General features: G+C 56.8%; 1 protein-coding gene across 2 annotated transcripts; it reads left to right on the forward strand.

Annotated features, from left to right (window-relative positions):
- The first annotated feature begins 1144 nt into the window (after nt 1–1144).
- On the forward strand, nt 1145–25816 carry ADA (adenosine deaminase). Of its 2 annotated transcripts, XM_012657946.1 has the most exons (12): nt 1145–1325; nt 9850–9911; nt 15713–15835; nt 18898–19041; nt 19717–19832; nt 21118–21245; nt 21882–21953; nt 22035–22136; nt 22393–22457; nt 23824–23953; nt 24546–24648; nt 25120–25816. In XM_012657946.1, the coding sequence occupies exons 1-12, from the start codon at nt 1293–1295 to the stop codon at nt 25134–25136; spliced, it is 1095 nt and encodes a 364-aa protein (XP_012513400.1). In that variant the 5' UTR covers nt 1145–1292; the 3' UTR covers nt 25137–25816. The 2 variants fall into 2 exon arrangements, with proteins under 2 accessions (XP_012513400.1, XP_012513399.1); XM_012657945.1 differs by having other exon boundaries at nt 21882–22136.
- Nucleotides 25817–25854: the final 38 nt, after the last annotated feature.

The raw sequence follows: 25854 nt of genomic DNA on the forward strand, positions 1-25854 counted from the left end.
AGCTGGAGAATATTTTCTCCAAATAAAACTTTGATCCTGTCTTTCCTCCACTTAAAACACTTCACTGCTTTCCCCATGCTCTCAGGGAAAAGACCAAACCCTCACTGTGTCCCATAGGCTGGGCAGGACCCCGTTCCCACCTGACCCTCTATCCCCTTGCTCTTCAATCTCCCACCCTCTCTTTCCCCCTTATTCATGATACAATGGAATGAAACCACCGGGCCACCCCAGTCCTGGAACATCACCAATAACCTGAACGCACCTGTGTACCCCTCCCCCATTCTCCCCGTTCACCTGAGATAACCATTCTTCTCATATTTGTCCTTCCCTTGCTTTAACATTTTTTCCACCAATGCATGTGTCTGAACATGCACATTTTTGGTTTTGCTGTTATACATTCTAAAAGTTGCACCACAGTATATGTCACTTTCTGCAACTTTTTTTCGCTCAACATTGTTTCTGAGATAGATCTGTTGTTGTCTGTGGCTGAAGTTCATTCAATTTCGCTGCTGTATTAGTGTTAATATTCCAGTTTATTGGTGGATGGGCGTTTAGGGGTGTTTCCAATGTTCTCGTTACTACGAACCGCGCTGGTGCGAACATTTTCTACAGGTCTCCGGCTGCAGATGGGCAGGGTTCTCAAGGGTGAATACCTAGGAGGGGATTTTCTGTGTTCTCCCACCCCTTCTGTGCTCCGGCCACACTGGCCTCCTTTCACTCCTAGCTCCCTGGAGTTTCTCCGCCAGGGCCGCCCGCTTCCACGCCCCGGCAGCCGCCCAAACCCCTTTCACCTGGTGAACTCCTGCAGGCCACGGCTGGCCTCCCGCTGAAACTTCCCAATTACGCACTGATGTTGTGCGAGCCTGCGACGGGCGTCCCTCTAGCCCAGCAGAACCCGAGCCCCACGAGGCTCGCGATGGGGCCTGGCCCGGGACGCTTGAAAGTTGCAGGCGGGGCCGGGGAGGAGGTAGAGCCCAGCGAGGCGGCGGAGACCGGAGCACCCAGGGGCGTCCCATCGCGCGTCCCGGGGCCGGAATCGGCGGGTCGGCAGCGGCCCACGAGGGCTCCAGGTCGAGAACTCCAGGAAGCGCGCGGCCCGGGCCGCCAGCGGGGCGGGGCCGGCGGGGCGGGAGGCGGGCCCGGGAGCGGGGTGGGCGGGGCCCGGCCCGGTTAAGAAGAGCGTGGCGGGCCGCGGCTGCCGAGGGCCCCAGGGAGAGCAGAGCAGCCATCAGCCGGGCGGAGACCCACCGAGCTTCAGCTGAGCTAGCAGCGTCGGGGCGCACGCTGGCACCATGGCCCAGACGCCCGCCTTCGACAAGCCCAAAGTGAGCGCGGGCGGGGGCTCCGGGCCGGCGTCCAGCTCCGGGTCTGCCTGGGGTGGGGTCGGGGGACCCAACCCTGGGCGTCCAAACCCCGGGAGCGAACACGGGTTTCTGCAGGCGCTGTCTTCCCTCTGCTCGGACCTTGGCCCGCCCCCCGGCTGTTTAATGAGGGACGATGAGGCGGGGAGGGTCCCGATCCCGGAGGCCTGACGTGGTCCCTCCGGGTCTGTTTCTCCATCTGGCAAGTGGGCTTCCTGCACCGTCGGCCGCGTGAGCCTAGGCAGGGGGCTTGACCTCTCTGAACCCCAGTTGTAAAATGAGGCCCAATGTCCAAGCCCGCAAGCACCTAGTGCTGTGCCCGGTGCGTGCTGGGCGCTCCGTGAATGGAAGCAGCTTTATACAACAACATGATGGTGGGCGCTGAGGAGCCCAGGTGCGTGGATGAGCTGGTGGGAAGAACTGTAAGGCCTGCCAGGAAAGGGGCGGGCAGCCAGCATGGCACCCCCTTCCTCACGCGGGGTGCAAAAGGGCTGGGTGGACCCTGGGACTTGGGCCCCAGCACGGTTCACTGGGGCCAAGCCCCAGCCGCCAGCCCCAGTCTCTCGGCCCCCCAACTGCGGCGCCTAGGGAACCGTGGGGTCAGGGAGGCTAGGAGGGCTGGGGCCCACTTGGCCTGTTCGGGAGCTGGAGATACTGTCCAGGGAGGGAGGGGGCCCAGGAGTCCACCAAGGACTGGAGGAGGGGAAGGAGTCAGCTGTGATCAGCCTCAACTTACCCCCTGAGAAATAGGAGTGAGTGGTGGTGGCAGACGTCACAAAAGTGAGAATCGAGTGAACATGTGTGTGTGTATGTGAGAGAGAGAGAGATTGAGAGCCCGCACCCACCTGCCTTCTGCGGCCCCCACCACAGGAGATGGGAGTGCAGGGACACGCCCTCCGCCGCCCCCTGCCTCCTCCCATCTTGTCTGGGTGCCCATGCCCCATGTTGGTGGCTCTTTCCTTTGACGTCTTTTTTTCCTTTTTATTGCTCTGGGTCCCCTCTGCCCTACTGTGAGTGAGTCGTAAGGCTGTAGGCAAAGCCCCTTCGTTGGGAGAGAAATGGAGTTAATGCTTCTGCAGAACTTGCTACGTGCACCGGGTTCATCCTTGCAATGCTTTTATAACAGCCCAACGAGGGAGGGACTGATATTATTACCCCTATTTTTTTGGCCTTGCCCAGTCCTCTCAACTGATTTAAGCTGGCAGGTCCTGTTCCCTCTCTGGGCCTCAGTTTCCACACCTGGGGAATGGGGCACCACCTGCTCACGTGGGTGTCTGGAAGCCGAAAGGTGATGTTTGAGAGTGAAGGTAGGTGCCATGTGCTTGAGGTGTGACAAATCTCATTAGTGTAAGGAGGGGACTTGCCTGAGCGGGCAGGAGAAGCAGGGAGGAGTGTGAATCTCAGAGCCACTGTGACCAGAGCCAGCTCCCTGCCTTTCCATGGGTGTGACAGATAGTAATTATAATGTCACTGTGTTGATTGTTCCGTGCCAGCACATTTTAAACATGTTATCTGCATTAATTCATTTGACCCTGGTAATGACTCTGTGAGGTAGCTGCTGTCATCTTTATTTTATAGATGGAGAAACAGGCACAGAGAGGTTAACTAGGCCCAAGATCACACAGCTAGGCAGTGGCCAATTTGGGGGTTGAGCCTAGGGGAGGGTGGATTCAAAATCCCATGCCCCTGAACTCTCCCTGCAGAAGCCTTTGGGGGTGGAGGTGCCAGGGCCTCAGGCGCAGGTCCCTGGGACAGGAGCCTCGTGCCATATTTTTTAGCGTCTCGTGCCTACCACCATCCGGGGCCCGGGACCCGGCCAGCTTTAAGAGGACAGAGCAGGGCAGTGCTTTTCAAGCTGCACTCAAATCACCTGACTTCTAATGTTCTCTGATTCAGGAGGCCTGTGGGGGACTTGAGACGCTGCACTTCTCACAAGCTCCCAGGTGATGCTAATGCTGCCATGCATGGACACACTTAGAGCAGCGAGGCCCTAGGCGGCTGCCTACCTGGTTTGATTGTGTCACTCCAACAAATTCTTCCTAAGCACCTACTGGGCACTGGAGTGGGTGGAGGTTGTGGCCCTTATCAGCCTGTGTCCACAGGAGGCACTGGTGCCATTCTGTGTCCTGGAGGGCAATGCTGATCACATGCCTGTTCTTACAATGCCGTCCTTTGAATAGTGTGGGTACCAGGAGCCCTCAGTGATTTAGCTCACAGCAATCCTCTGGATGACTCGACAAGGCAGGCGCCTTCATCCCCATTTACAGATGAAGAAACTGAGGCTTAAGAGAGGTGAAGGGACTTGCCCGAGACTACATAAAATCTGAGAGCCTTGAAGCCGTAGACTGGCCCAGGCTGGGACAGCGCAATTTCTAAACTGTCCCTTCCTGGTGCAGAGGGGGACTGGGGCTGAATCACCGATGTGCTTTCTCTCTCTCATATCTGAATGTTTGCTCTGCACGAGGCGCCGTTCTAATGCTTGGCACATATTGACTCATGTAACACTCACAACAGCCCTCTGAGGTTGATCTTGTTATCTTCATTCACGTAGGAGGAAACTGAGACTCAGAGAGGGGAAGGAATTTGCCCAAGTCACACAGCCAGAAAGCAGCAGAGCTAGACCTGAACCCAGACCTACCTAAAACTGCAGTAGCTGCCGTTAACTGCTATGCCAATTTGCAACTCCCACTTTGTGCAAATAAAAGGGGGGCAGGATGGAGGGAACAGTTAGGATTAGGGTGGCAATGTGGGTGGGCTGGTGCATTGGCCTTGGGCTTCAGACAGGCTGCAGTTCACTCCTTGCCTCGCCACTTAGTAGCTATACCTCGGGCAGACGACCTCAGCTTTCTCCTCTGTAAAATGGGATAATAAAGCCAATGCCGCGCCTGGTTCTCCTACGGTACCTGGCTGGCACCAGCAGGGCAGGCCCTCAGGGGTGCGTTTCCTTCCTGGGGGCTGCGGTCAGCTCTGGGAAGCCTCCCCAGCTGCAGAATCTTTCCGTTTTCTGGGCTTCCTGACACAAAACCCACTGGTTGCCCTTCTCTGGGCTTTCAGTTACAGAGCCACCTGTTGGAACAAAAATACCCCTGGGAGGAGCCTGCCTCACCCGTTTTGACTCACGTGGCAGTTGCGGGGAGGGGGACACGAGGGAGATTGGGTTTCATTGAAGCCTTTGTCTTGACAGAAGAGGAAGCAAGGCTCAGAGGAAGTGCTCTGTGGTCACACAGAGAGGCAGGGAGGCCCGACAGCCTCCTGATTCCATATCCAACCTCGGGGTGGGCTTGGCATGGGGGGGCACTAAGAGCTGTGGGAGACTTGTCCACTTGCCCAGGTGTCCTCAGGGGGTCCCTGTGCTGCCCCCTGGGGTGGAGGAGGGTAGGACTGTGGACTGGCTTTTGACAGGGGGAAGAGCAGGCTGGTGGGCCCAGAGCGAGGTTTGAACCTACATTTACCCAAGGTGTTAGGGGCTCACCCTTGCTCCTTAGTGTTCTAAGGCCCCAGACCAGGTCTGGGGGGAGGGGGTAACTTCTGTGCTCTTGGTGACCAGGGAGGTACAATGGCCAAGGAATTTGAACTTGAACTGGCTGGGGCAAGGCTGCTTGGGTCTGAGTCCTAATCTCCCACTTACCAGCTGGAGGAGCTTGAATAAGTTACTTACCTTCACTGTGCCTCAGTTTCCCTCTCTAAAATGGGAATTATACCCATACCCACCTCACCAACACCAAGTGCAGGCCTGGCTCAGAGCAGGCACACCAGCGATACAGCTGTTGGTCAGCATCATTATTGCCTGGTTATTAATCCTCCGGTTTAGCCTTTACCACTGCTGACTCAGCGCCTCGCTATGCAGGATGTGGGGGGTGTGTTGCAGCAGTTAAAACCTCCTGCTTTAGAGTCAAACAGCTTCCTGGGGCGGTACTAACTAGTCTGGGACACTCATTAATCTTTTGTGACCTAAGGCAAGTTCTTAAACTCTGTGAGACTCAGTCTTATCAGCTGTAAAATGGGGATAGCTGTGCCGTGTTCCTAGGCAGCTGCTCCGTGGGGTCCCCCTCCAGGGGAAGACACAACTTGCCTTCTGGAAAACCTCTGGGGAACCTCTTAGCAGCTGCAGAGGACTCAGGCCCTAAGTCAGCAGAGACGCTGGGGGACTGCTCAGCCTCTTCCACTCTGTACCTTGGAGCTGCAGAAGCCAGGACGAGGCTGAGCACAGAGGACTACTACCTGCAGGAGGTGGGGCTGAAAGAATCTGTCAGCCCAGGGCTGCTCTGTCTCCTGGCCTCACCCTGAAAGTCAGCTGAGAGGCCCTAGTGGCATGAGGCGGTGACCCCTGGCACTGCCCAGCTCATTTGGAAGAGCAGGGCGAGGGAGGGACAGACGGACGGAGGGACATCTGGCTGGTGGTGGGCGCCTGTGGCTCACCTGGGTTCTGGCCTCAGTGCTTGGGTTCTGAGGGCCGATCCGGCAGCCCTGGCCGCTCTGCCCCTCTGGGTTCCCTGCCAGACCCAAGGTGAGGAGATCAGCCCCTTCCTTGTCGCCCAGAGAGGACCCAGCATTGCTGACGCAGGACGGGGAGAGGAGAAAACAGTCGCCTCAGCGTTCAGCGCATACCAAGCACTGCGGGCACAATGTGATGACAGACAAGGTCCCTTTTCTCAGGAAACTATTCCTGGGGGAGACAGACATGATAAATACATGAGCTAAAATAGCAGGATGAAAACAAAAAGCAACAATGTGTTTGAGATGGCCCAGAGAGCCCCGGGGAGGAGAAGGCAGGCTGGATTTGACCGGGAGGTAGGCAGCCCTGCTCACCCTCTGGCCACTGGGAACATGAGTCGGATTGGGAGTGTCCGTACGGGGGTCCAAGACCCGGGTCTTCATCCTGGCTCTGCTACTGACGCACTGACCTTGGGAGAGTGAACCCCTCCTGGGCCTCATCTGTGTGCAAGGACTTAGTGCATCTCTGAAGTGCCCCCACAGTGCTTGGGCTTAGTAAACATTTGCTGGTAACTGAGGATGTTTCCTGTTCAGATAGCTCTGGGAGGATTTCCTGCTGTGTGGCCGAGGCTGGGTGGGCCGTGAGTCAGACTGCAGAGAGCACGTGCAGTGGGAGGGGGCGTGAGACGACTCTGAGCTGTCAGCGGGCCAGGCAGGGAGTGTAGCTCCTGGGCAGCACTTGGGCATACAGGCAGATGGACTTGGGTTCCAGCCTAGGTCCACCACCGTTGATCTGTGCAACCCCGGGCAGGTCACTGAACTTCTCTGAGCTTAGCGCGGCAAGTCCATTTCCCCATCTGCAACATGGGCTACTGTGTACATTGCCTGGGGGTTAAGATGAAATGAGATGAAGGGTCCGATAATAGTAGGGTAGGTGCTTTTATTATTATTATTGCCGTAGTATTGGTGTCTGAGGCTAGGCCCGCAGAGGCAGTATGGTACAGTGGTTAGGAGCTCAAGAATCAGACCTGGGTTCATATTCTGACTGCATCACTGACTGTGTCTTTGGATACTTATTTGAGCCTCAGTTTTCTCATCTGTAAAATGGGAGTGAAGTCCCTACCTTACTGGTTACAAGGATGAAATAAGATAATGCATGTAGGTGGTCTAGCACACAGCAGATACTCAAAAGTTAGAGGCCACTGTGTTCCATTTCCCTGAATGGGGCCGGGAGAGCAGGGTCCCCACCCCATTGTCATCTGGGGTGGGCTGATGGACATCTCCGTGGGTGATTGCAGTTTCTGGGAAATGCAGTGGGCTGCCTGTGGAGGTGCTGCCTCTGCACACTCTTGAGACCCATCTGGACAGCTTCCCAGGAAGCCAGGAGGAGGGATGAGACCTGCAGGCCATGCTGGGCCGCTGGCTCTGCCCGCCCCCTCCCAAGGCACTCCCGCCCCCTGCCCTCCCTGAGATCCTCCATCCTGCAACTGCTGGGTGGCGTGGCTCCTGCTGCGTCCCAGGCTGCAGTGGGCACTTCCACGACAAGTTATTCATCTCCCATCCGAACTACCAGGTTGATGCTCAGTCACAACAGCCAGGAACAGCTTTTTAAAAGGGGACTCCCCTGTAGCTGTTGTCCCCAACTCCTGGGCCACAGACCCAGTACCGGTCTGTGGCCTGTTAGGAGCCAGCCACGCAGCAGGAGGTGAGCAGCGGGCAGCGAGCTTCATCTGTATTTACTTTATACCCGCTCCCCCACCTCCACATCTGTGGAAAAATTGTCTCCCACGAAACCAGTCCCTGGTGCCAAAAAGGTTGGGGATCGCTGCCCTATAAAAATACCTGGGTGGGAAACCCTCCCCCATCACTCTGGCCTCATTCTCGCCACCAACTCCCCGCCGGCCTCTGGTTCACTTTGCCTGTGCAGGGCCCTCTGCGCAGAGCCACCGTCCGGCTCCTTCCTCCTCTCTCTTCCCTGGCTAACTCCTCCTCTAAGTGATCTTTTCTGGATGTGCTTTCTACGTTGCGCCCCCACTGTGTGTTTATCTCACAGCACTTGGTTCCGCTGCTCCTCACGGGCTGTAACTCTGGGTCCAGGAAGGCAGGAGGGTGACTCGTTGCCATGGCAACCAACACCCCCAGACTGAGGGGCCTAAAGCAACCTAGGTGTGCCTGGCTCTCTCACCGCTTGTCCATCATGGGGCGGGGGGGCGGGGGGGGATGTTCTGCTCGTGGCTGTCACTGAGAGCTGCAGGCAGATGGGGCGATTACGATTACCGATTACCGTCCTGAACTTTGTCACAGAGTGAAGTGAGAGGTGGGGGCATTGGCATTTGAATGCTTTAGCCAGAAGTAGCCATGCAGCCCGCTCCCCCCCTCCCCCCCGCCAGCCACAGTGGGGAGGCAGCACCAGTGACCCCTCCCTGATCCACGGCCTGATTCTCCCGCTCTCAGAGGCTTGTCCGAGGTGACGCCTGGTTTTGCCCCTACCTCCCTCCTACCTCAGTACCTTTCGCTCAGCTTCAGCCTCCCCGTGAACATCTGACACGCCCAGGACACCCTGCCTTCCAAAGCAACCACAGCTGCTTGTCAGTTCCCTGGGCTGCAGGCTTCAGTACTCCCAATGCTGAGTGTATTTTGAGAACTCGATAAACATTTGGCTGGGTAGGAATTGAACTCATTTTTCCAGGGACTCCAACAACTAAGTTGACTCCGATCCTGGGTGTGAGGACTGCTCTGTCCTTTGCCCCCTGGGTGACCTCTGGGGAGATCTGATTACTCCGAGTTCCTGCGAGAGGACTTCTTGTCTCCGTTCCCTGCTGGCTTCCTGTGGGGCTGGGTTGGGTTTCCTCTGCAGCTTGTGTGTGCTCTGAGGACGCCCTTGGGCCAGCAGCTCCTCGGCTACGTCTTTGGATATAAGAAAGATCCAAGTCTCCACGTTCCAGAGATGGCCTCCCCCCTGGTGGAGATGTCAGCTGAGAGTTTTCTGGATCTGCCGCTGGCCAGGGGAAAAGCTCACTTGTCACCTGGAATGGGCAGATGACAAGGTCCCTTCCCCACTGCCCCCCAGCACCTGCTGTGCTCCTCTTAACAGCTCTTGGTAAACATCTGGCTGAGAGGCCGGGCTGTTTCCCTTGGCTCTGCATGTCTGCTTACACTGTCTTTTTAAATCTTTACAGTTCTCAGATGGGGAGGTGTAATATCCCATTGTTTTTCAGTTGAGGAAACTGAAACTCAGAGAGCTCAAGTGTCTTGTCTGAGGTCACACAGCTAGAGAAGGGGCAGAACCAGGAGTCAAGCCAGGTGGGCTGTCTCCAAAGCCCCTGCTCTTAAACTTGGCTTTGTGTGTGAAGTGTCTTAAATAGGGCTGCACTTATAGATGATCATCAAGAAGGCCAAGTATCCAGCACCCTTTCCAGAGTACTAGAAAGATCTCGTATTGCCTAATGTTGATCCCGATAAGCTATGCTTGAGTAGCACCTGCCGTGGAAAATGGAGCCCTCGCGTCTGAAATATGTTGTGGATATTCACCAGTTGGGACATCCACGGCAATCTTTTGTTAAAGCTGGATTTTATCTCGTGAGTTCACCAGGAGCAGGAGCAGCCCGCATGGCGGCTCAGGCCTGGTCGTTCCTACAGGACCCTGGCTGGCCTCGCGGGTAAGAGCACGAGCTTCAGAAACTGGGCTTGGGTTAGAACTCTGGTTCTGCCACTCACTGGCTATAGTTAAGAACAAAGGCACTGGGATGGGTTCCTCCTTCCATTACTTGCTTGCCATGTGGTTTTGGACAAGATATTTAACCTTTCTGAACCCTAGTGTCATCAGTTGTGAAAGAGACAACAACCCAACCCACCCCACAGGTGAGGATGGAACAAGACGGTGTGAGCAAAGAGTGTAGCACAGCATATGTGTTAAGTGTCCGGTAAATCGTGGCAAATGGTTATCGTGATGAATGCTAATATTAACCCTCTGAGAGAGCCTTCAGGCATTCATAGGTATCTTCTCTTTCTCCCCTCTCCCCCTCTCTTCCTCCCACCCCCTCTCCCTTTGCAGGTGGAGCTGCATGTCCACCTCGATGGAGCCATCAAACCTGAAACCATCTTATACTATGGCAGGTAAGGGCAGATAAGAGCCCTCCCTCCCCAGAATTTGGGCAGGGTCCCCAGTGCTACCCATAGGCCCCTGGAGAACGCCAGGGTCACTGCTGCTTCCTGTATCTCTGTGGGAATCAAGCCAGCCCCCAGCCAGAAGAGGTGGTGTGTGGGGACATAGTTGGAGACCCATAGTCCAACTCCTGTGCCTTCTGGGCCTCTGACTCTTGTCCTCCTGCAGCCACGCTGGCAGGGCCAAGGTAGTTCCCAGGGCTGAATCAGCCACTGTCCTTTGACTGGGCCAAGAGCCATGGCAGGTGACAGGCCCACACAGGATGCCAGGTACCATCTGCTGAGCATGCCCTAGTGCTGGGCTGGACTATACCCGTTCCTTTAATCCCTCCGCACTTGGAAGGGGAGGACGTGCTGCCCCCACTTTACTGGGGAGGGAGTGGGCTCTGACAAGGAAAGACAGTGGCCCAGGGCCACCCGAGTTCACAGTAGAATCAAGAGTTGAACCTATGGCTGTCTGACCCCCCGCTTTACTACAACATCATGGTAATGACCTACTAGGAGCCGTGGAAAAGTGGCTCACCCTCGCTGGGCCCAAATCTGTGTGTCTTTCAAGTGAGAACACACTTCCTGCCTCAGCCCTTGTGGGTGAGGTCACTGAGTGAACCCTCCCAGCGGGGGAGGCGCGTCCCTTCCTCCCAGACCTCAAGGGCTCATAGAAGCTCCTCTCTCGGGACTAGCATTTCAGAGCAGGGACTTTGGAGTCTCACTGGTCTGCATTCAAATCTGGACACCTCATTTCCTCTCTGCAACCGCGGTCTCTGTGGGTTGAGGGGGTGAGAGCAGGGCCTTCCTCCAGAGCTGAGCGGGGAGATGGGGCCCCTCCTCCCATCCCACCCATCATGACTGGAGTGGAAGAGCTCAGCCTCTGCCTCACGGTCTTGAGAAGACCAGCTCTGAATCCAAATCTGAACACTCTGCTCCATAGACCAGAGTCCCCTCAGTGGTCCAGAAACCTGTTCCTTGGGCGAGAACTAATGATCCTTGGGAGTTTGCCCCCAACTCCTGGGAGCATCTCTTCCGACGCCCTGAGAGAGTTCTGGTAGGTCCACCTCTCTCCATCTTGTCGCACTCCCAGCGACCTTTTTCTGCCCCAGGAAGCTGCCATTGATTTAATTTTTGTTTAACTGTATAATACAAGCACATTAGCATTTACTGTGTGCCAAGCGTTTCTTTAAGTGCTTTACCTGGGTTAACTTATTGAATCCTTATGACAACTCGTGAGATAGGGACTCTTACTTCCCCAACTTACAGATGAGGAAGCCACGAAGTAACTTGCCTCGTAAGCACAGGGCGGTGGTCTGCCCCCGAGTCCGTGCCCCTGACCTTGCCCCTGCAGGTTAGAGGTTTAGGTGAAATAATGCACGTAAAACGCTTAGCTCAGGGCCAAGTGCAGATTAAGTGCTCCATAAATGTCACTTAATGATAATGTTATTAATTAGAACCTTATGGCTCTGGCTAAGTGCAGTGAAGCCTCTTGGCTTATCTCTGCCTGGCCTTTGCCTGTGCTGAGCCACCAGCTGTTGTCACAGACCCCTAATGAGGTCACTTGGGTGGGGCACCAAGATGGGATCTAATCAAGGTGCTCATTAAGGGGTCATTGGGCACTCATCAGCGGGGTCAGGAAGGCGACAATGTCTAGGGCCCAGTGGAGGGAAAAGGAAAAGGAGCTGACGGCATGGGCTGGGCTGGTTTTATGTGTCCCACGTCACCCCCAGGCCCTGGGGAGGGGCTGTGGCGGGTGCCAGCTGGAGTTTGACCTGGAGTCAGGCTGGGGGACCTGGGAGGGGGTCACACTCAGATACCGGTTCCCGTAAACACAAGCCAGAGGCCAGGTGGGGGCAGGCCAGGGGGAAGAAGGAGGGGAGCCCCTGGCCCGTGTCACCCCCAGGCCAATCCAGTGGCCCCTCCATCTCTGACTTGGGCCTGCCTCAGTCGATGGTTCTCGCCTGCTTTCTTCCTTCAGCGCCTGTGACTCCACGCCTGCCAGGGCTTCTGCTCCCTCTCGCAGTCTCCTTCACGACCCTGCGGCTCTTTCTCCAAAGCACGTTCCAAATCTGGCCACGCTCTTCCCCCGGCACCACCCCAGTCTGAGACGCCACCGTCTCTCGCGTGCGCTGTTGCCTCCTCATCCACTGGTCCCGCAGTGCTGTAGTCAGAGCAGGTGTCTTCACACGTGGTCTGAGCGGCTCATTCCCTGCTGGAAATCCTCCCACACCCCCGTCTCGCTCAAGGTCAAAGCCAAAGGCCTCATGTGGCCCTTAAAGTCCTGCAGAGCCCACCTTACCTCTCTGACCTCTCTGCTGCTCCTTGCTTAGTCCACACTGGATGTTTCCCAAACATCCAGACCTAGTAAACACAGAGAGGCTGGGTAATCTGCCCAAGGTCACACAGTCTTTAAGTAACAGAGCCAGGATTCTAACTCAGGCCATTGGGCTTTGGAGTCGGCTATCTTTCCCATAACACCATAATAGTCTCGTTTGTTCCTTTTTGTACCCCTACAAAGACAATATCTGTGTTTTACTGACAAGGGCATCGAGGTCCTCAGAGAGCTCCTGCCCGGAGCAATATGGTAAATAAAATCAGGAGATGGCCTCTGACCCCCAAAGCCTGAGCTCATCCCTCCTCCCTGGGCTCCCTGAAGGTGAGCTCCCGGTGGCTGTGTTGCCACCAAGCCAGAAGAGGGCAAGATGGAGCCGTGGGGCAGCCGCTGTGGCCAACTGGGGAGCAGGGAGCCTCTGCGAGCAGAGCCGGGCTGAGGAGGCCTGGCCTGTGCGAGTGGCTGGGGGCGGCCGGAAGAGCAGGGCCCTGGGAACGACTTTCTAGTTGTCTGAGCAGCTTCCGGGGGCGACGTTCTGCGCGCGGGATGCTGGAGAGGGTTTCTCCGTCTCCTGCCAGGCGGCTGCGTTAGCTCCTGGCTTCTGCTCTGGTTTCCCAGTTTGTTCCCTGTGCAGCAGCCAGAGGAGGTTTTAGAGAGATAAATCATGTCATGCCACCGCCCTGCTTAAAATGCTCCAGTGGCTTCCCAGCGCCTTTAGGACGCAGTCCCAGCCCCTCCCTGGCCACAGCCTGGCCCCCTTCCTCTCTGGCTCACATCGGCCACTTGCCCCTGCTCCCTGCGTGCCCCGCCGCTGCCGTGGCATAGGAATCCCCCTGCCTGTCTGTTCTCTAACTCTTCTGCTTAAATCTCGCCTCAGGCCGTCCCTGGCTGCCCCATCTCAACTATGTATTAAAAAGATCTTTCTTGGTGATCATTGAGGAGGGAAGCTGGAGAAGAAGAAACCAAGCGGAGAACTATCTAGAAAGCAAAATAATGAGTTCTTGGGGACTGACCATTGGTAGGGAAGGGGAATGGTGGAGGTGGGGGGAGACCCCCGCCTCTGGCTTGGGAAGATAGGGGAGCCACGTGGAAATGTGGAACCCGGGCGGGCGGGGAGAGCTTTGGGGGAAGGCGCGAGGGGGTCAGACGCAGGGGCCCGCCATGGTCGTCACTGTCTGTCCGGTACGTCATAGGCCCCCAAATGGTGGTGTGTGGACAGAGATTGGAAGCCGTGGACCTGGGTGAAAACCGTGAAAGGAGAGGAGTTCGTCGGGGCAGGTGTGGAAGAGGCAGAGTCTGAGAGAGCAGGCTCAGAGGGAAGAACCCGGCAGGAAGTGGTGGGGTCCCGGGAGCTGGAGGAAGGCCATCGGGAGAGTCACACACTGCTGGTCCAGGGGCCCAAGGCACATGTGATCACTGGGTTTGGCAACGTGGGAGCCAGAGCCTTAGCCTCGCCTCCCTGCCTTCCACCCACGGATTCCCAGGATATCCAAACATAGTATTTAGCAACCAGTACAGGCTCTGCAGGGGCCACAGTTACTGGGCACAGCCTATTGAGGGTGACTTTGGGGCAGGCTGGCCGGCACTGGGGGGCTCTGCGGGCACTGAGCATCCGCCCTCTGGGTGCCAGCACCGCCCAGGGCCCCCTTTCCTGTGGTGCCTCACAGGGACTGGGCGCTGGTGAGGGCCGTGGTCGGCTGACCGGCGGGTGGTGGACAACAGGGTGACGCCTTGGTGGTACCTACTGGGCACTCGCAGGGACTGAGGCTACCAGGTGGGGGAGAGGGAGGATTCAGGGGCTTAAGGGACAGATATTTATGCAGGAAAACATTTTAATAACAGACGTCCTTAAAGAACTTAAGACGCTATTAGTCAAACTTCTATTTGGCAATTTCCTCCTCTGTTTTCTGTTCTTGCTCTGTGGATGATTGGATGCTTGGACCTCCTGATTTAATCTTCTAATTTTCTTAGCTGTTTGCTCCTATTTTTTCATCATCTTGTCCTTTTGTTCTACTTCCTGGAGGATTTCTTCACTTTTAGCTTCCTCTCCTTTCATTATATCCTATGTTGCTGCCATTTCTCCTTACATTTCCAAGAGCTCATTCTTATTATCTGAGCGTTCCCTTTTTACAAATGGACTTTCTTGTTTCAAGGATATAATATCTTCTCCGCTCCTTGAGGATATTCATTTTGGTTTTTTGGTTTTTTTAAAGTTTTCTTCTGTTCTTTGCATTGTTGCCTCGGAGCGTCTTTTGTCTGTTCTTTTGTCCCTTATGTTAGAAGCATTTTTTTTTTAAGACAGGGTCTTACTCTGTCACCCCAGGTAGAGTGCAGTGATGTCATCGTAGCTCACTGCGACCCCAAACTCCTGGGCTCAAGCGATCGATCCACCTCAGCCTCCTGAGTAGCTGAGACTATAGGTGTGCGCCACCACGTTTGGCTAATTTTTCTATTTTTTTGAGAGATGGGGCCTCACTATGTTACCCAGGCTGGTCTTGAACTCCTGGCTTCAAGCCATCCTCCCGCCTCAGCCTCTCAACCTGCTGGGATTACAGGCGTGAGCCACTGTGCCTGGCCAAGAAGCATTTCTTAATGTCTGGGGCTCTTTGGCTGTCCCTTCTATCTTAAAAGTGGGGAAGGCTCAGGGTGTCCTTGTGAAGCAGGCAGAGTTAGGATGGGAGGAGGAAGAGTCAGGGGCCTGTGCAGAAGGGAGGGACCCTCCCTGAGCTTGCATCTGGCTTCCCGCAGCTGGGAGGGGGCAGAGATACTAAGGAGGCTGCAGGCAGAAGGGCTGTTTCAGAGCCCTCGCTGAGCGTTGCCGTGGTCCAGCCCTATGTAGGGCTGAGGGCAGTGCGGAGAGAGCTCCGAGCTGGACGGCAAGCTCCCTGGGCCCCACCCATGGGTCTCCCAGTACACGGGGCCTGGCAAGGCTCTCTGATGCTGGCCAGATGGAGGGCGGAAGAGGGACCAACTGGCGCCTGCCCCGCCCCTGGCCCAGGAATTGTGCTGCAGTTACTGCCCCTGATAACCCCTGACAGGATGTAGGACCTGCTGGCTCTGCCCACTCCTGGGGCTGAGGAGGAAGTTGTGGGCTTGCCCTGGCTCTTTCCCTGTCTTCAGGCATCAGCCCACCAGGGATGTGGACGGGGTGTGCGAGCGCACACACGTGCATTCACACAAACAACTTCCACCCACTTGCCCCCTTGAGACGTGCTGACTCGTGTGTCGGGGGCGGGGGTGTTGGAAGGATTCTGGTCCTGGCTCCATATGCCCTGGGCCTTGGTTTTCCCATCTGTCTAATGGGAGGAGTTGGATGGAGGGAAGCCTGTGTTTCCTGCTGGAGTCCTCCGAGGAGGCTGTTCCATCCTGCCCTGTCAAGCCTGGTTGGATCGTGCCCTGGCTTGGTCAGCCACCCTCATTGTTTTGTTTCCAGAAAGAGGGGGATTGCATTTCCAGCCAACACGGCAGAGGAGCTGCAGAACATCATCGGCATGGACAAGCCGCTCAGCCTCCCGGGCTTCCTGGCCAAGTTCGACCACTACATGCCGGCTATCGCGTGAGTTGCCCCCAGCCCTCGGGTCCTGCACCAGCGTCGGTCCCTGTGGCCGGCCCCACCCTGTGCCTCAGCCTGCAGGGCCAGAGAAGGCACTTGAAACCACAGCTCTTCTCACCATCCTGTACGCCTGAGTGAATCTCTCCGCTGCCTTCAGGCCTTGGTTTTCCCTTCTGAAGTGTGGGCGTGAGGGACCAAAATCACTTCTATAGAGAAGTGGCAGATACAGATCCTAGCGTCAGACTCTTTCATGCAATAACTGTGACACTGGGCAAAGTTACCTTCTCTGGGTTTCTGTTTGCTCTTCTAGACAATAGGGCCTGTGATCTACCTGCCTCACGGGGCTGCGTTTGGAAGAGACCCAGCCCTGTCCTCAGCAGGCCCCTTTTGCTCTGAAGATGATTGCTACCTTTAGTGACAGGCACGTTTATCTTTCGTTGCTTCCGTTTTGTAATAGCAGAACATCTCCAGAATCGTCCTTCCCTTTCGTAGTTGTCAACAGTCCTGTGAGGTGGACACAGTCCTCGTTTGCTGACGAGAAAAATGGAGGCTCAGGGAAGTAGAGGAACTTGCCCTGGGCCATGCTGCTGGCAAGGGCTGAAGCCCGGGTTCGTGCCCTGGTGCCACCTCGAGCTTCCTGGCAGCGGGCAGGGTTCCCTGAGGCAGGCGGGAATCGAGCCTTGGCAGTCAGTGCTGCGGGAGCTCAGGAGGGGAGAGATAAGGGGCCGGGGGCAGCCAGGGGAGGCTTCCTGGCAGAGGAAGGGTGGGCCAGGCCGCGAGGGACGAGAGGGTGTAACATCGTCCAGGGGAGGATGTGAGGACCGGTTCGGAGGATGGGCCAGGCACGGGTTGTTGGAGACCAGTGAAGAAGGCGTGTGCGGCAGACGAGGCTGCTGGCAGGACAGGCGTGAGGAGTCCTGGAAGGTGTGGGCCGAGGCTGCTGCCTTGCTGGAAGCCTGTGGGTCAGCCTGGGAGGTGCTGACGCACAGACACACACAGCTGCCTCCCTGGAGCGCCTCCTGCATCTCCCCAAAGACACCCCCACGACAGCACCCTGCGTAGGGGGAGCTCCTGTGTGTGCCGAGGCTCGCCGCCTCCCACGCCGCCGCAGAGGCAGCTTCTACCTCCCTGGCCACAGACGGGAGAGTCCCGGCTCCCTGAAGGCCTGGGCCGGGCAGACTGTTAGACGTCGTCTGCTTGGTCTTTGGGGCCACAGCCTACTGAGGGTCTGACCTGCCCTGACCTTGCCACCAGCCACAGATGTCAGCGGGAGAATCCCTCGGCCAGGGTGAACCAGGGCCCAGAGAAGATACAGGGTCAGGGGCAGCACAGGGCTTGAGCACACGGGTCTTCTAGCTCCGAATTCAGGGCTTTGTGTTGGGAGGGGAGGAAAGGCTTATTCTGAGATGGGGAGTGCAGAGTTGGGGAGGGGAGAGATACAGGGTGGGTTCTCGCTGAGCCTCTTTTTTTCCTGTCTTGGGTCCGTGAGGAACATTACTGGGTACTGGAAAGGCCCAGAAGCGGAGATGGGAGCGTCTAGAGAGAAACCTCAGTGGTCCTTAAACCTAAGCCCGCTCCCTGCCCCAGACTCCCCAGTGTGGGCAGATGGGGCGGCTGGCTTGTGGGGAGTGGAGTGAGCCTTGTCCCTGGGAGCCCAGTCCCCTGTGGGGGGCTGAGGCCCAGGATCCAGGCGCTCCGCCCCACCCCGTAGGGGAACAGCACCCGTCATCCTCAGCCTTGAGGCGCGGGCACTCCCAGGGACCCCCCTCCTCCTGGGAGAGGCCCCATTTCCCCCGGGCAGTGCACCTTCTTCCCACCCTGGGCTCTCGGCGCGCTCGTGTACCTTCCTTCACATTCTTGTAACTGTTCCGTTTCACTCTTCACGGTGGGACTGCCAGCGAGGCTCAGTCCACTGTCATTTGATCAGCACATTTGTCATTTGGCCTGCAGTGGCCCTTGTGGGTCAATTTGTGCCTTGCTTCCGGAGCCAACGCTCGGTAATGACTGACGTGCTTTGAGCATTTGTCTGCCCCAAGAGCTGGCCCAGGTGAGGTTTATGAAGTTTGACTTACTTGTCCCCACAAAAACCCCCTGTTGCAGGTGTCAGAGCGGGTGACTAACCCGGGGTTACACAGCAGATGAGTGTGGGACCAAGAGTTCGAGTCCATGACCGAGTCCCAGGTGTCTCCCCTTCCAAGAGGCCCTCTGGATTTGTCCATCTGTGTCCCCATGTTTCTCTTCCCTGCCGGCCTTACACCCATCACCAACAAATACTCGGCCACTGCATCCTAGGCACTGTCCTCGGCTGAGAGGCAGGGCAGTGATGAGACAGATGGAGGGTCCTTGCCTCACGGAGACCACACGGTGCTAGAGGGGAGAGGAAACTGGCTAATAAGCCATGTGACATACAGTGTCGAATTGTGATAAGGGCCATGGAAGAAGTACAGCGCAGGGGAGCGGTAGAGGGGCCGTTGGTGCTAAGGAAGCTGGGGAGGCCTCTCTGAGGTGGTGAGGCTTGGGGCGGGTAGAGGCAGCAGGGGACGAGCTTGGGGGAGAGCGTGCCGCAGCGGGGCTGCAAGCACAAAGGCCTGACTGTCCTTGGACAGAAAGGAGGCTCTGGTGGCCTCGGAGAGTGAGGGGGAAGGAAGGTGCCGGCAGGGCTGGATAGTGCAGGCCTTGTGGGCTGGGCTGCGGAGTTGGGATTGCAACGGGGCTTAGAGGGGAGGAGCAATAAATACACTCTCATATTCCTGGAAGACTGTTCCAGCTGCTGTGCCGTGAACATTTTACAGGGCCATGCCTGCGGCAGGGCGGCCAGTTATAGAGAGGATGTGGTTTGAGCCTGGGCGGAGGGGCGAGAGTTGGCATGTGGTTTGGAAGTAGAGCTGACGGGACCTGCCGAGTGTCTAGGACCCTATCCAGCAGATGTTGAGAGCTGGGGGCCAAGGGATTGGGGACAAAAAGTGGGTTTGATCTGCCAGGAGTTGGGGACAGCCTTGTTTGCTGCCACAGCTCCCAAAGGGTTTGGGGAAGGTTGTCCCCAACCCCTTCTCTTCCCTTCCCAGCGGCTCCCGGGAGGCCATCAAAAGGATCGCCTACGAGTTTGTAGAGATGAAGGCCAAGGAGGGCGTGGTGTACGTGGAGGTGCGCTACAGCCCGCACCTGCTGGCCAACTCCAAGGTGGAGCCCATCCCCTGGAACCAAGCCGAGTGAGTGGGGCCCCGGCAGGGGCTACGCCGAGGTGTGGCTGGGTGGCCCCACCCTGAGACCAGAGCGGTGGACTGTTGGGAGTCGCTGGCCCAAGCAAGACCTTGTTCTTGCCCCCGATCTGGTCCATGGCCTCAGAAAACGGGTTTACCTCCATCATGAGACGTGGTTGCCGTCCCTCACCTTGTTTGGGGTTCTGTTTTTACCTTGGGTAAAAGTGCTTAGCTGTCTTGGAGCCCACAGCTGCGGACATAGTTCTGCTGCCCAGATATGTTAACCTGCTTAGCCAGTGACTCGAGGGTTCTGCTCTAACCTTGTAACTAAAGTGAGTCTGACCCATTCCTCACCCTCTTGCTTGGACCCCCATGGATCTCTAAGTGGCATCACAAAACCACCTTGTCCCACCTTCTGAGCCGTGATTCTGACACCCACAGAAAGGCCCGAGCTTAGCACTGCTGTCCATCTGGGGGTGGGGAGGGCTGTGTCTGACGCCACCACTCACGTCCCGCTGGGATCCAGGGTGCCCAGACTGCTCTAAGGAAGCTGGACAGGGAGTGCTGGGCCTGGTTTGTCTGCCAGTCCTCCCCAAAGACTCCTCTTCCTCTATCCCAGCCCCAGGGCTGCCCTTCTGGCCTTCCCTTTGCCTCAGACCCGCCCCTGCTCCTCTCCCCACACAGAGGGGACCTCACCCCAGATGAGGTGGTGGCCCTAGTGGGCCAGGGCCTGCAGGAGGGGGAGCGAGACTTCGGGGTCAAGGTGCGGTCCATCCTGTGCTGCATGCGCCACCAGCCCAGTGAGTAGGACCGCCGCCCTGCCCAGGGCTGCCCATCCGACCCTGGCCCCCTCCTCCTGGCCTGGCAGTGGGGCTGCACCTCGTCTCCCCTGCACCCCTGACCCATAGCCTCCCCTTGAGCCCATGAGCAGGAACTTGGCGATTCCTGAAGCCACGGAGACCTCCTAGGCAGACTCGGAACTTCCTGGTGACATACTTTTCTCCCCAGGGAGACCAGGCCTTGATAGCCACATGGCCTGCAGGTAGCTCAAAGCCAAAGGAGCTTAAACAGTTGGGGGGAAAAAATCTAGTTCTGATCAGCCCACAGTCCTCTCTTGAGACCCTGTGGGCCAGGCCTTGCCCTGCCTGGGCCACCGACCCCATGAACAGGTCCGATTTCTAGGATTTCTAAGGAGTCTCCCTTGTCACTGATGCTGATCAAATCTCTAGGGCAGGAGCCTCATGGGCAGAGCCCCACCGTGGGACCCCAGCAGGTCATACCACCTCTCTAGGCCTCAGTTATGTACCGTCACAAGGAGACGGTGGTACGTGCTTCATTCCTACACCCTAAGGGTCAGCGAGAGCCAAAGCCAGGGGTTAATGGCAACCCCCTACTTGCAGAGCGCCTGGCCTACGCTTTTTCTAATCCTCACAGCAGCCTGGGAAGTAGCACTACCGTTGTCCGTTCCCGTTTGACAGATGAGGAAATTGAGGCAGAGAGATGTGAAGCCTCTTGCTCCTCAATCAAGGAATCACAAAGTCTTGATTTGAACCCAGAGCCATCTCATTCCAAAGCCTGTGCACATTCATTCTGCTCTGAACAATTCATGATAACTTTATTGGTTAAGATGACACAATACACTAGCAACACGCTTAGTACGAGTGTGGGCTGGACTGCGGGTTCAGCGTTAGGCGGTGTGCCCTCCATCTCCTCATCCGCTAAGTGGGGTGAGCCCACCTTGAGGGTTGCTGTGGGCACCATGTGACGGAATGGCCTGTTTGTCATTTACTGAGCTCAGGCCCTGTCCTTGGTGCTTTACACACATGGCCTCCGCAGAGCCTTGCCAAGGCCCTGTGCGGTAGCTGGTAGTGCTCCCTCCGAGAAGGAAGGAAACTGAGGCACTGTGCAGCGCAGTTTGCCAAAGGCCATGTGGTTGGGACGTGGCAGTTGGGGTTGGAAGACGAGACACTGGGCCCTGTCTCGCGCTGGCCTTGGGTAGGGGCGGGGGTGGCACAGCGAGCAGGAGGCTGGGAGGTCTCTCTCCTTGCTGCTGCTGACAGAGCCCGGCGGGAGTCTCGCCCACAGACTGGTCCCCCGAAGTGGTGGAGCTGTGCAAGAAGTACCGGCAGCAGACCGTGGTGGCCATCGACCTGGCGGGAGACGAGACCCTCAAAGGAAGCAGCCTCTTGCCCGGCCACGTGCAGGCCTACGAGGTGGGCCCTGGGCGAGCTGGTCTCCTGCCCACAGTCGGGAGGAGCCACGCAAACTGGGAACGTGGAACTCCTAAGTTCCCAAGCGTGCCTTGGTTGGGTCTGGGGGCTTGGAACTGGGCATGAAGACCCCTTGGCGTTGGAGTCCTGTGATTGAACCTGCTTCCACCTATGATTTGCTGTGTAACCTCAGCGAGCTTCCTCTGTTGAGATGACTGAGTTGGAGAAGACATCCCAAAGGTCCCTTCCAGCCTAATGATGAACGTCCTTCCTGTGGAAGGGGCGTGGCATGGTGGTTAAGGGCGGGTGCTCTGGGGTCCCACTGCCCGGCTTCAGAGCTTGGCTCTGTGCTTCCTGTTTGACTTTGGTCACGTTACCTAGCTTTCCCGAGCTCCCCTCCTACGGAACGGGGGGGATGACGGTTGTGAATATCAGGTAATGCGTAGAAACCGTCTCATGAGGTGCTGGCTAATACATGAATAGCTACCGCTTAGGAGATGACGGGCTGGGGGGAGACCAGACTTCCCGCGTTGCTGGCACAGGCCATCCTGCCTGCGGGTGGTCCCAGCCCACAGCGTGGCGAAGGCAGGGCTACTGGGCCTCCCGAGGCTGCGCGTGACCTGGCTCTCACCCCTCCAGGAGGCCGTGAGGAGCGGCATTCACCGCACCGTCCACGCCGGGGAGGTGGGCTCGGCTGAGGTGGTGAGAGAGGTGAGGAGCTGGGCTGGCCGCGGGGCCTCCTTCCCCGCCTCCCCGCTGCCCCACGCTCGGCTCCACCCTGCTTCTCTGCAGGCTGTGGACATGCTCAAGACAGAGCGGCTGGGACACGGCTACCACACCCTGGAAGACGAGGCCCTTTACAACAGGCTGCGGCAAGAAAACATGCACTTTGAGGTGAGGGGCCAGAGAGTGAGGAGGAGCCATCCCCGGCTGTCCTCCCCCTCTTGGACAGAGACGTAGAAGGCCAGGCGGGGTCCCAGGAGCTGAAGGGGCAGGTGAGCTAAAGCGGGAGTGGACAGTGGGCATCAAAACCACTAGATGGTGGAGGGAGAATGCCGAGCTCGTGGGATCCAGCAATGGGGGGGGGGGCCCGTGGAGGGGTCAGCATGGCTTGGAGCTGTCCCTGCCAGCCTCACGCCTGCTCTTCCAGGTCTGCCCCTGGTCCAGCTACCTCACTGGTGCCTGGAAGCCGGAAACGGAGCACGCGGTCATTCGGTGAGCTCTGGTCCCCTGGGCCCATTCAATTTTGTTGCAGGAAGGCCAAGGATGGGCAGGAAATGTAGGGAACGGGTACTAGCAAATGCCCGGTCTCTTAGATGTGAAATCTCTTTGACTCCTTGGGAAGCAGATATTGCTGTCCTCATCTTACAAATGAGGAATCCGAAGCTCAGATGTGCTGTAATTCTACCACGGTCATCTAGCTACTAACTAGCAGAGCCAGGGGCCCTATAGCTCACTCAGCTACAGCACAAAGCCCTGCTCCCCCGAGGAAAGCCTCCATACTCCCAACTCTCTCACCTATGCCTCCTGGGCATCACATCAGGAGGCATGAGTCTCTGTTGCCTGCACGTTCTCTGCTCCTGGCACCTGGCCCTTGGGACCTCTTGGCACCTCTGGGCATTGCCCTAAGCACCTTCTCGAAGCTTTCCCCTGGGTCTGTCCCACCCTACCCTGTTCCCAGCCCATAGTCTAACCAGGGCTAAGGCCCTTCTGTCCTGTGACCGAGCCCTGGGAGTGGCATGAGGCCTCAGGAGGGTAGAGCCACCTTTCCCTGATGCAAGGTAAGGACAGCAAGAACTCAGGGTGACCATGGTCAGGCCAGCGCTGGTCCGTCAGCCAAGCTCATGAGAAGGCAGAGGACTGATGCCTTAGGAACATGGAGTACGCGGCACCTGTGGAGCACGTGAGTGCACAGCCCATGGGCTGCAGAAAGATTCAGGAGCAAGTCATCTGCACAGACAGATGGGGTGGCTGAAGTAGAAGTGATGGCCCCAGGAGATGGTGGAGCAAGAGGGCCTAGGATAGAACCCTGAAGGACAGTGACATTTAAGGGACAGGTAAAAGAAACGAGTAGGAGGAAAGCCAAAAGTATGGTGTCAGAGAAATCGGGGAAAGGGTTTCAAGAACAGCCTACAGTGCCAAATTCTGCTACACAAGTCAATGAAGGTAAGAGCTAAGAAAGATCCGTTAGATTTAACAAGATGGTGGTCAGGGATTGTGCTAAGAACAGTTTCCATGGTGTGTTGGAATAGCCAGATCCCCGTGGGACTGAGGATGATGGGGGCGGGGTGCAGAGGGGAGGGCTCCTTGGCCTCCCCAGGCTCCCATTCCGTCTGTCACATCAGGCCTCTCTGCTGCCATAGCCCAGCTCTGGACTCGCAGGGTGGGCTTGAGTCTGATGTTGCTAGTTGCGTGGCCTTGGACAAGTCACCCCAGGGCTCTGTGCTTTGTTTCCTCCTCTGTGTAAGGATCAGGTCGGTCTAAGGTTGCCATGAGGATCAAAGGAGGGTGAAGGTCAGTGTATACTGACTTTACGAAAGAGTAAAAGGAGGCTCCCTCTTGCCCCCTCCTCCTGATCCAGGTTCAAAAATGACCAGGCTAACTACTCGCTCAACACAGATGACCCGCTCATCTTCAAGTCTACCCTGAACACTGATTACCAGATGACCAAACAGGACATGGGTTTTACCGAAGAGGAGTTTAAGAGACTAGTGAGTGGGTATTGGCCTTGACGCTAGGGCCTGGGAGTGTGAGGCCTGCAGGTCCTGTCCAGGGCCTGGTACCTCGGGAGATGAGGAGTGAGTTTGCCTAAATAGTCCAAGACAAGCCAGACCTAGAGTTGGGCGCTTTCCACTTTGTGCTGATGTCTTGACCTAGGCCCAGGTTTTTTTATCCTTTGCTTGGGTTAAGTGTCTTTAAAGAACCCAGCGAAAGCTGTCGATCCTTCCCCAGAAAGGTGTGCCCAGCTATGAAATCCCATACAAACACTCCAGGCTGTTGCTAGGTCCTAGGCTGTGTGAGTCAGCTCATGTAGGGTGGCATTTCTCTGGCCTCCCACTTGCCACCCTGCCTCTCCAAGGGTTCTCCAACTTCTCACATCCCTGTGTCATGTAATGCCCCATTAGGAACACAGAACCTCATGGTCTCTACTCTGGCACTAGCTGCCATGTGATCTTGGACAAGTCCCCCCTCCTTGAGCTTACCTGCCCATGTTCAATGGAGAAGATAGATTACCACTAGATTGCCAAGGGCTCCCTTCCTTCCTCTCTGGTTCCATGTTGTCTGCCATCCTGGCCCTTCCAGAACATTAATGCAGCAAAGTCCAGCTTCCTTCCGGAAGATGACAAGATAGAACTTCTCGACCTGCTCTACAAAGCCTATGGGATGCCATTTTCAGCCGCTGCAGGTATGTTGCTGTCTGGGTTTCTGGGCTGTTGTCTTGCCCTGGCTCCACCCTGGCTTTCTGTGGGACTTCTAGCAAACTGCCCTTCCTCTCTCGGGCAGCACCATGAATGTGTGATGACTCCTTCGTTAGTGGGCCCCGGCTGGGAGCAGCCTCTCATCAGATTGGCTTATTTTCTACATAACTGCTATCTTGAGAGGCTGGTCTAAGGGGGAGACTTTCTCAAGTCCCAAAGGTTTGGGCAGTTTGGGGCATCTCCATGGCTGCCCAAAGCCAAGGGCAGGGAGTATAGGGCCCAGGTCTGTTTGCCTCTTTCTTCCTGTGTGGCCTTGGCAAGGCATCTCCGTGCTCTAAGCCTCAGTCTTGACACCTGTAGGAAGAAGGTCCTTTCTGGTTCTGGTGTTCTGTGATTTTTACAACATCCTGGGTACTGTGAGTTTCCTGATCTTTCTGCTTCTCTCACCTGACAAGCAGAGAGGCAGCACCCCTGAAGATGCCATGGCCACCTCTCCGAGCCCTTACCCTGTGGAGTCTTCACAACTCTGTGGGATCAAGCAACACTTGCATTTATTCCTTCCAAGAAGACTGATTTCGATGGTCAGCTACTACTGCTCTTAAAGCCCATGTGCCTGTTTCTGTACACACGTATACCTCGGCACGGCCACATCTCTCCTCTGATTATGTGCCCTTCTCAGGGACCAGGGCCCTTGCTGGTGGGCGTGGCTGAATCTGAAACCTTCCTTCTATGGCAACTTGTACTGAAAATCTGGTGCTCAATAAAGAAGCCCATGGCTGGTGTCATGCAGCAGGTGGCATGTGGTGCCGTGGCCTGGGGCGGGCCGAGACTAGGAGACCTGGGGCTCCTAGACACAGCCAGCCTGCTCAGCAACAGGGTCCTGGGAGCCCTGGCTAAGAGGGACCCATAGCCTGTCATCCCTTCAGAAGAAACAAGGCTTCTCTTGAAGGGTTGTCGTTCAAATGTTCCTTGAACTCTTAGCCCCAAGTCTTAAGAGGAGAAGCTTCCTTTTGGGTTCTTGAAGCTGTGGGCTGGGGTGAGATGGAAAAGGACTCATCAGACACTGGGGCCTAAGGGTGGTGCCAGCCTCTGCGGAATACCTGCATCTTCTCAGTGTCTCCTCCTGTGGAAGCCTGGAGCAAGTCCAGCTCAGTGTGGACTTGGAGAAAACAAGGCCCAACCCCTGCTCTTGC

The sequence above is a fragment of the Propithecus coquereli genome, unplaced genomic scaffold (assembly GCF_000956105.1).
Source record: "Propithecus coquereli isolate 6110/MARCELLA unplaced genomic scaffold, Pcoq_1.0 Scaffold566, whole genome shotgun sequence".
NCBI lineage: Eukaryota > Metazoa > Chordata > Mammalia > Primates > Indriidae > Propithecus > Propithecus coquereli.